Source organism: Lepisosteus oculatus, chromosome 2 (genome assembly GCF_040954835.1).
Source record: "Lepisosteus oculatus isolate fLepOcu1 chromosome 2, fLepOcu1.hap2, whole genome shotgun sequence".
NCBI classification, from domain to species: Eukaryota; Metazoa; Chordata; class Actinopteri; order Semionotiformes; family Lepisosteidae; genus Lepisosteus; species Lepisosteus oculatus.
The window spans coordinates 50185553-50196428 of record NC_090697.1 but is presented as its reverse complement, the minus strand read 5'-3'; the positions used below and the strand labels follow the sequence as shown (position 1 = coordinate 50196428).

At 37.3% G+C, this 10876-nt stretch overlaps 1 protein-coding gene across 4 annotated transcripts in view; it reads left to right on the top strand.

The window, feature by feature from the left end:
* The window catches only part of ahi1 (Abelson helper integration site 1), a 99041-nt gene continuing 88165 nt past the window's right edge, over positions 1-10876 (top strand). The window contains exons 1-3 of one of the 4 annotated variants that reach the window (XM_069178709.1): positions 1-219; positions 7416-7478; positions 8221-8345. In XM_069178709.1, the coding sequence (XP_069034810.1) occupies positions 7472-7478; positions 8221-8345 (132 nt within the window). In that variant the 5' untranslated portion in view covers positions 1-219; positions 7416-7471. The remainder of the gene's footprint in view (positions 220-7415; positions 7479-8220; positions 8346-10876) is intronic. The other 3 variants (XM_069178710.1, XM_015347991.2, XM_015347985.2) reach the window with 3 other exon arrangements.

Below are 10876 nucleotides of genomic sequence, written 5' to 3'. Positions count from 1 at the left end.
CCCTACCCTACTGTCTGCCGCAGGAGAGGACGCTTGATTCTGATTGGCGACGGCGTGCTGTGGCGTCACACGGACAGCGGCTCTCGCCAATGTTGTTGTTTGAGAAACCATCGTGACGGCTTGACTCCATTGATGCATTTGTCTGTCCTGGTGTGTTGATTCGTGTTTTAATACAGTAAACGACACACACAAAAGTCCGCAGAATAACAATGTACACAGGTACGTGTCTCGAGACTCAGCATGCATTTCAGTATTTAAAATATGAGTTCAGCTTGTTTTGATTGCGGGAGTAAAGTTTGCGGAGGATGCTGTTTTCTAATTATTTTTATGTAGCATCTTGATCGCGATTTCATGTTTGGGTTCTGTTTTCTCAATATGTCATTCGGCACTGTTGCTAAGGACTAGACGTGAGTCATGTTGTGGTGTCTGATACCAGTAGGGTTGTATAGAATTGACTGTTATCTCTCCATCATTCACCGAAACATCACCGTAAAGCTTAAGCTGATGTGATGTTGAGATTTAGAGAAGAGCGTTCAAGTTTCTGAAGTCGCTACATAGGTTTGATTCTTCAGTCAAGAATATATTCGCAAAAAGAAAAAATGTAGTACTCCTGAAATGTAAACTAAGCACTGGAGGAGTAGTTTACCTACTGTATATAACTGGAGGGTTGTGGGTTCGAATTTCGTGTGGGACACTGCTGTTGTCCCTTGAGCCAGATTGTTCCAGTAAAATGTACAGCTCTGTAGATGCAAGCTGCACACGCTGTGTGTGGGATAAATGACAAGATGCTATGATGCTATTGAAATTCAAGCCAAACAAATACATTTAAAACCACTGGTTTCACAGCTCATGACTAGAACTATACTTGGTGTTATTACAAGGTACATGAAGTCTGGAAGTAGTTCTACAGTTAATTTCCTCTGTAAACTAACCTTAAACATTTAATAATAATAATAATAATAATAATAATAATAATAATAATAATAATACACTTTATTTTATATAGCACCTTTAAAGGTGGCTTCTCAAAGCGCTTTACAGGATGACAATAACAATAAATAAGAAGACTACAACAATAAATAAGAAGATTTCACAAGATAGGACACAATTATAATTACAACAATACAACAATAACAATAGGGGGAGACCGTGGAAGGTATTACTAAGAAGAGCAGAGGGGTGAAGAATGGAACCAGTTAAGTAAAGGCTTTTCTGAAGAAGAAGGTTTTGAGTCTGGATTTGAAGAAGTTTAGAGAAGGTGGCTCTCTAATATCCTGGGGCAAAGAGTTCCAGAACTTGGGGGCATAGCAGGAGAAGGCCCTGTCGCCCATACAATGTAGACGGGCTTGGGGGACAATAAGGAGGGCAGAATTTGAAGAGCGGAGGTTGCGAGGTCGGGAGTAGGGCGATAAAAGTTCAGACAGGTATTGAGGTGCCAAGCCATGTAAAGCCTTATAGGTGAGCATGAGGATTTTAAAGTCTACGCGGAATTTGACCGGAAGCCAGTGCAAGGACTCCAGGATAGGAGTAATGTGAACACTTGCACTAGACCTGGTCAGGATTCTGGCTGCTGAATTTTGGACATACTGCAGCTTGTTCAGAGTAGATTTAGATACCCCCAGGGAGTAGAGCATTGCAGTAGTCAATTCGAGAGAATACAAATATGTTGATCATCTTTTCAGCCACAGTAAATGATAGCATAGGGCATAGTCTTGATGGGGGGTACCAATAAGCATGACTTCAGTCTTGTCACAGTTAAGATGAAGGAAGTTTTGAGTCATCCAAATTTTTATGTCAGAGATGCAATTAGATAGAATAGAGACAGCCACATCAGTGTCAGGTTTGGTATGGATGTATATTTGAGTATCGTCAGCGTAAAAATGAAAGCTGAGGCCATGTGATCTTAAAAGCTGACCAAGTGGGAACATGTAAATGCTGAAGAGCAAGGGGCCCAGTATTGAGCCCTGGGGGACACCAGACTTGCCAAGACCAATTTCAGACCTGTATTTAAGTTATTGAAAGATAAGCAGTGCTGAAGCAATGAAACAGACTCAAACTTTGCCTGGTTGTTATTCTCAAACATCCCCAAATAATGTTTTTGTAATGGAAATTTATGATGCACAATATTCTGAATGCTGACATTTCTGAGGCAATATGAAGACCAGAAGAATATTAAGATCTTATTGTTAGAATCTTATTTTTCAGTTACAATTACAACGATAGATTCACAGATAATAATTTCCAGTAGTCCTGGTTACATAAATTCTCATTAGATATTCTAATACTATTGAAAATTCATATCTGAAACCACTGTGTAGGGACTAGATAGTGTAGACATTGCAGCTATTTATACAGTAACTGTGACAGTTAAGGAGCTGAACAGAGTATTAGGTGCTCCATCTCTGGTGTTGGAGGACCACTTTGTAAGTCAGCAGCACCTGAAGAGCTGGGAGAAGTTGATGTATTGGTACAGTTAAGTCAGTAATGAGATGATTTAAGTGCTCAGTTTGAATGAAAACCTCTGTGCTGACATATATTGATATAACAGGAGCGGCATTGGACCACCTGCATTGCTGCATTGACAAGAACCTGTTGTGTTTCTGTAACAAAAAGAAGATAAACCTGTAATTCTGAAGAAATGAGGCAGAAAGCCTTTACTGTATTCAGTTTCCGAAAAGTAATTTTAGCTACATTTGATCATTAGGCATCTAAATGTAATATCAAATGTAGGTAAAAGTTTTTAAAAAACTGAATGTAGGGTTTTTTTCCTCTCTTTATGATTGAGATTACAGGGATATCTTATATTTCTTATATTTGTTACAATAGACACCCACTTATTTTGAGTCAGGGTAATAGTAGCTTGGAGTGACATCCTGGTTGCTCGGGGTACGAGGTGAGACTGCCTCTTCTGAGGGAAGAGATCTATTAATTTGCAATCAGAGAGCATTAGCACTTGCTACTCCTCTTGTAGGCCCTCTAGCCCTCTCCAGTACAGAGCAGCCAACAGGTCAGTGCCTGTTTTGTTTAGTAATAAGAGCTGATTAGTAATTAAAGAAGTGGGGAGCTGTTTCTCACAAAGGAATAGATCTGAAGTAGGCTGTGATACACCATTTTAACCGGAGGGCTATAAAATCCCCATTAACAGGATAAAATTAGTTCCTTCTGCGGTGTTGTAATCAGATTAAATGTATTAGTTAAAGGGATCTGGACAAAGCTGATTGAGATGAAAACTCTGACACAGAACTTGATGATGGGTTGCTATAAACCTGAAACAAAGCTGGAAATAAGATAAGATCACTTTATTGGACATATACAATTTCTTGCATTAGGAATTACTCTTTTTGCATACCCCAGCTTGCTCTCCATGAGACACACAGGCACACATTCGGCTAGAGAGAAGCTTGGAGTCAGAGTGCAGGGTCAGACATTTATACCGGCATCCCTGGAGCAGTTGGGGTTAAGGGCCTTGCTCAGGGGCCCAATGGAGTAGGATTTCCCTGTTGGCCACAGGATTTGAACTGGCAACCTTCCAGCCACAGGCGCAAATCCTTAGCCACATTGCCAGATCAAGACATTGCCTTTCACTGCTGCATTTGTCATTTGTGAGAGTCAGTGAGTTGAAAGTATGATAAAAGGCTAAAGAGATATCTTGCAAACCAAAAAATGTTCCCTTTTGTGTATGAAACCAAACTAATATTTACTATTGATTCATATGGGTTATATCAACCATTACAAAAGAAAATGCAGCATAGAACATGTGAGTTTTGTACTTGAAAGACTGACAATTAATGCCCTGTTAGTATTTACAACTATGACACTTTTGACTATTTCTGTTTTGGTGCATTCAGTCTAATTCATTTCCTGGAATTTATGCTGGATGTGGTTTTCTTTTTTACTCTTCTGTGTTACAGTTCAGTGAAGTTAAGGGCAGTGGCTGATGATGATAGCACATTGCAAAATGTTTTCAAAGGCAGAACTTTATTTAGTTCAATTTGTGTGTTTATTTTCTGTCATTGCAATGCTGAGAAATAAGTCCTCTCCCTTTTCCTGAGGGTATTGCATGACATTGTGGTGGGATTTCTTATGAGGTGAATGCTTTGACTTCTATTTATAAGGATCTGATGGCCCACTGGAGAGGTTGGTGGTCCATATGTCCTTTAATTGTACTTAACAAAAGAAGGATTATAGGCACAAATTTTGAAGATAAGGACAAATGTATTTTGTTCTTTTGTTTTCTTTTTTTTTTGAGGTACAGATATTAAGCAAACTTTTTAATGCATTTCAATGCATGACATGTAGGAAAAAACAATTAAGAACTATGAATATTTTATTTGTAAATGAATATACTGTATGTGATTAGAATGGGTATACATTTGTTGTGGTGATGTCTGGGAAATACTGATTATGATTTATATCACACTGTCCCCAAATTCGTTACATTTAGGGCTTGTGCAGGATTAGTGAATCTTTGAAACTGTCTGCTATAAATAAGGCAATTTTAATAAATGTAACAATAAAGGTAATAAAATATCCCCTATAGTAAGGAGTGATTTTGACTGTGGATTTGTGCTTTCTTTGTTCCTGGCAAAGGTTAATGGAGGAGTAATAAAATGAAGACAGTCCTAAAAGACAGACAAAAGTTTATTTACGAACTTGAAATGTTAAAAGTTTGAAAAGGTCTTGTAAATGTTGGTCAACAATGCAAAAGATGTAAAGCAATTTTTACAAGTTATAAAATGGCTACAATTTTTTTCCTATTGAGACAGAATCATTCATTCATAAAAGAAAAGCAGTTGTAATCACAGGTCTTGAATAAAAAAGTTGAAACTGGAGAAATTATGTATTTGGAAACAAAGGTCATCTGTTAAATAGAAACTGTAGTCCCAATTTCTCAGACTGGTGATTAAATCTCGGTAACAAAATAAATTCATTGATGGTATAGAAGAATTTAACAAATGTCAAATTAAGCAAGAAATTGTGAACTTTGTGAAAGTACTGTAAGTCGCCATGTTGTTGCAAATCCCTGGTATCGCCATGGTCGAGAGTGAGGGTTCGTGAGAATTGTAACGTGACGCGGCCCTTCCTGCTCACTAGTCACTGTAATGACTACTGCAATGCGATATACAAGCGAATAAGTACAGGTTGTGCGGCAGATACGGTATTTCACTGCAGAAATGTTCCAACGTGACCTGCATGCAGAGTTAACAAGTAGTATCTGTGGACAAAACCATCTCGAAGTCGAGAGAAATATTTCTGTTGGATTAAAAGAGATGTGTTCGCAAGCCTGCTTCTTGACAATGTAATAAGGCCACTTCACATCACCGGAACTTATCTTGCCTTGTTCTGAATTCCAAAATATGGCGCAGTGCGTACCTGGAAATGTCGTCTATTTTGTGATGTAAATTGGAGGTTTTATGTGTTACTGTGTACGTTTTACTTTTATCGTGGTTTGAAATGCGCCTGTCAATGCTGATTCTTTCTCACCCTGAAATATAAAAATAGCATTGCTGTTCCCCTTTAAAGCATGGATCTAGTGACAGCCATGTGCTTCTGAGTCACTGAACCAGTAAAGGCTCTCCCCAGGGTACAGGTAGATGATCACCAGTTTGCACCAAGGTCATTTCACTAGTCGACTGTTCCAGGGTTACCCAGCAGTGACTCGCCATTGGTTGAGCCCCATTAGGGGTAAGGTAGGATTAGTCCGTTAGGGCTCTTTTGGTGACATGGTGATCCCTGTGGCCTAATTGCTGAATTAATCAGGGAAGCACCTTTCCTGCAGTCTACAGCTGTGGTCGCTTTGTTGTTGTGAAAGGCAACTGGCTCAAAGGTTTTCAGAGGAATCTGCCTACTCCTCCTTCTCCCTCCCCATGTGCAGCTGGAGGGTTCAAAGCTATGTACCTATGGGATGGGAATAACCAGAATAATCGGCAATACAAAATCATAACCTGGTTTCGTTTCAGTTACTTTTTCCATAATCTAACTCGTGAGCTTTTTGAATTTTTTTTTAAACGTTGACACCTTGAGTATTACATTACAGGTGCCCTTCTAGCTTCTCGTGTACTTCTGTTGGATTGAAAAGCATGCTGTTATTAGGAGCTATATGTAATCCATAGTGGTATAACGTATATACCCCAGGCACATAACAGCATGATAATCTAACACATTTTTTTTTGCTTGGAGATAACGGAAAACTAGTTTAAAGTATCTAATTTGTAACCACATCATTCAGTTCAGAGTCACAAGGGATACAAGCAACAGGCACAGAGTCCGTCACAGGACAGACACACACACACACGCACTCTCACCAGTAATATTTTTCCCAGAATCTATTTATCTTATAAGTGTGTCTTTAGACTGTGGGAGGAAACCCACACAAACACCACGAGAACATAGACTCTATCCAGATAGCACCCCTAGTCCAGCATTGAATGCCATAACCCAACAGTGCGAGGCAGCCATGTTAACCACTGCGCCACTGTGCTGCCGTTGTTTAAAGCAAGTGTTTAGAACTGACAACTTCTGAATATACAGCAAATACGTAAACTGAACATCAGAAGACATTGTAACCGTTTGTGTAGTCCCTGATCATACGCTTAAAAAACGAAAGTGGGGAAAAAAGACAGCGTGTTTATCCTGTTTATTTTATATGCTGGTAAATCATTGGAAAAGGCTTAATCAACAACGTTACAAAATGATGTAAATACAAAACATTAAGCTGCTTATAAAAGAATCATGATATTTGTTAAAGATAAAATACACATTCTGAATAGAAATTTCATCAATATTATATACTGCATAAATTATTTGGTATAAAGGACTGAACCAATGGTGGAGATATAGGCCTATAAGCCTTTAAAGGAGTGATTATGGACATTAGTGGTGTATATACAGTCTATATGTGTGCAAAGGAACAAGTAATAGGTTTATTCCATGCTGAAAAGAGAAGAGAGAAAACACAATGTTTTGGCTGTGAAGCCTTCTTCAGTTCTCTCAGATCCTCTAAGAAGTGGCTGCACGAGTTTCTCAGATCCAGTGCTCCTGTCAACTGCATCACACTAAATGGCGATATTTTTGTCTTAGCCTTAGTCAGTGATATCATGTCTTCCTGAGGCTGATTTATTTTGTTTTTGTATTTGAATTGCCAATTCTTTTTTGTTACTCCCACCAAATTTGGTGTCTTGGCTCTTAGCTGTGCACCCTGTGATCCGGCATCATGCAAAATCCACACAAGACTCATCATAGTCTGAATAAAACAGGAACCAGAGAGCTGTGAGGGCGAAGAGTTATCTTAATTTTCATGATTGTTCCATCCCCAAATCAAGATGATCACTAGTCTGCTTTAAAGTACAGTAGTTGATGACAATTCAGACTGCTTTGTATTTTGCAAACGTTTACAACTGATTATTTTTTTCTAGTTTCACTGGACATTAGATGACTGTTTTCAGCATGAATTGTACCTCAACACTTGAAAATGCCAGGTGAGTTAATGAAATATTGAAACCAGACTTACTGTTATGATTATGTACTAAAACGAGTTAACTTGTTTGCATCTTACCACAGCATTGTAAGATACAGTATTTGAGCTGTAAATTGAGATGCATCAGAAATTCTGCTGCAGGTGTGTTTTTTTCTAGGTTTCCCTTGAAATACTGTTGCTGCTGTAAGCACAATCTGTTGAGCTTTTATGTGTCTATTCATAGTAGTCTTTCATAAAAATGTAAATAAAGAAGAAATTCTACTGGAAGGAGAACAGTAGCTATTTCTTTAAGGTGAAGAAGTAAACCACTACTCTTTAAGAATTCAGTTATCCAGCCAACAGGAAATCACAAAGTGATTTTTTTTCAGGGGGCCTGTTCAGTTGTTTTTTAATAGTACAGTTGTTTCTGAATGTGAAAGCAAACAACAAACAAACTGTACTTACATTTAGTGATTCACCTTCGCTGTATGTTTTGCTAAACTGCCAAATATAAATATCACATTTTCATACTTGTTGTTTTTACAAATCAAGTAGAGACACTACAGCTTTTTGGTCTCTCTTTACAAAGACAACACAATTTCTTCAAATTAATGCAAGTTCACGCTTCCACAGTATAATTCTTACTGAAGAGCTTTAGGCTTAATGGTATGTCATAGTCCATGATCTTTGTTATTATATTTATAAAACAGCCATATGTCTTAGTCTTTGTGATTAGTTAAATAATGCTTGTAATTGTGTCCTAGGGGAGAGTGAAGCAAAAGCAAAGACAAAGGCTCGGTTTGAAGAGTTATTTAAGACGTACACTGACCTCCCTGCACACAAAAAGAAGTCGAGAAAGAAAAGCGCCCACCCTGAAGAGAGTATTGTGGTAAGTGACAACCGGACCTTTTAAAGTAACAGCTGCGAATTTCAGTCATCGCTTAAAAAAATATATGTTCCTGTTTTAAGTGTCGTGCAGCAATATAGGTAGTCAAATAAAGTAGAATTTTATGTTTTAATAGAAATGAATCCTAGAAAGTGTTTAGCTGCTTGTGTCCAGCAGGTGGCTCATTAGCACCATGGTAAATGAATGGTAAGTATTGATTGAAATGTGATAGGTCAAGCTTGACCTTTTTAAATATTGCATATGAATTAGATTTGCTGGGACAAATCTTCTATGCCCAAGTGTGGAATGCTGGGGAACTGTGAAAGTGAAACCGCAACCCATTTCTTTTGGAATTTTTTGTGAAGTTTTTATAAGCCTGATGCTCTAGGCTGGTAAGACTACTAAGCTGTAGGATGTTTCTGTAATTATTTAAAAATAAACATTCAGTGAGAAACAGATCCAGACAGTAATCCCAATTGCCCATACATGAAGGTCAAGCCTTTTTTTCTTGATTCAGACTGTAATGTTATTCTAGTTCACTAGGCTTCTAATTCTTTCTAACATATCAAATATCTTAATTCCCTAAAATCAGAATGACAGATATGTCTTTTTAATAAGCTTTTACGTTTCCTTAATGTTTCATTTTTAAGTCTGACAGCTGTTTTAGTATGTTTGTTCCAGCCTGCTTAAACAGGTTTGTTTAACAGGATGAAACAGTTAGTGAGCCCTGGCCAGCAATACCATATTCATTTTAACATTTATTAGCATGGAAAGTAAGGTAAACTAATAAAATGTATTATAAAATTTAATGATTAATATAAATGAAAAAATACTTATTGGTTCTAGGTGTTGTGTATGTAGAAAAGTTATTTTTACATTAGAGAATAATCAAAATGATCAACTTTCACTGTGTTTTGAACCAAAATGTATTTTCCACTCAGGGGTTATTCAGTAAGTTGTTTCCATTTGGTTGAAAAGTATCCTTTTCTATATTTTGCCTTCTTCCATTTCCTTATCTTCAAATCTGTACTTATCTCCTTTGAGAAACCACATCCTTTTTGTCTGCAAACCTTTGCACGAAACGGATATACTTGGTCTACCTAGCAGGAAAGGGTTAAACACCAATGGTTGATTTATTCTGTCTTTTATTCCTTTCTGTCTCACAGTGGTTATGGTTTTGTGAAGGTATATTTTACCTATGGAATGTTTTTACAGTTTTGGGTTTTGTGAGACATTAAGGTTATTTTAAGTTGGTACATACTGTATTGTCATCATTTAGTAAAAAACAAAGCTTCTAGCTAGGAATCAAAATGTGTTTCAGGATACATGTACTGTATTTACAGATCTGCAAATAAGCATTAGCTCTTACAGACAATATTGTAAGATTACAGACTGCAACAACTGCAAGGATCTCTTTATTTTGGAAAGGCAATAATAATCTGGTCAACTTTAAACATGACAAATGCTGGCAATGTTTTGATCAGTGAGCCAACGGCATAACCTGGATTCAAACCAGCAAATCCTGGATTATAGGGCCTACCCTACACTCTCAATAGAGTCTATACAGGCAAACTCAAGGGTTCCTTTACTGAATTATCTTGCAAAGCTATAACTTCAGTACACATTTCCAGTAAATAAATATCTGTTTGATGTCAAGCGTTGATATACATTCATCAGAGTTACATTTCTCGCAGCATGTTAATCCCCTTAAGTTTATCGCACATTTCAAAACCCATCCTGTCCTAAAAATTCCCTAGGTTATCGAGCCAAGTGAAAACCCCACACCGTTTTGAGGCCTTAGAAGACAGTTATTCTTGAGCCAGATTATTTTGAAGGTTGTAAGAACTCCTACTGTATATTAGGAGTTTTTTTGTGTTACAAAATGTCTTATGTTCATTTTTTGCTTAGTACAATAGCGACAAAAAAGTATCCAGATTGTGTTGTCAAATATCTGTCTCAAAACAGAGTACAGTATAATATTATTCAGAAAAATTATAGTTAAAGTCCAAGTGAACTTGGAAATTTGGGGATTGTGCTCTTCGAACAGTTTTCACAGTCAAATTAATAAACAATTGGAGAGCAAGTGAAGCCAGTTCTTTATTTTCCTGTTTAAAAAAGACAGACTTGTTTAGGGAGTGTTTGAGGAATCTTCTGACAGTAATTTAGACATTTATGTCAGAATGTGTGCTGATTAGATAATGGACATTAATCATTATCATTCAATAAAATAATGAAAAGGTCATATAATGCAACACATACACACATGAAGTGAGCTCAGGTTCAAGAGACTAAACTCAGCCCTTACAGGTAACATAATTTCCACAATAATTTCCTGCACTGGCAACCAGAAAAAAACAGAGTTCGATCCTTCTGAGCCATTCCAGGTTAGCTCAGAACAGCTGTTTTGCAGTTTTGATGCACCAGTGTTAAATACATATTAAACCCTTGTGTGACACTTAATAATTACAATAATAATAAAAAAAACTTTATTTTATATAGTGCCTTTAAAGGTGGCTTCTCAAAGTGCTTTACAG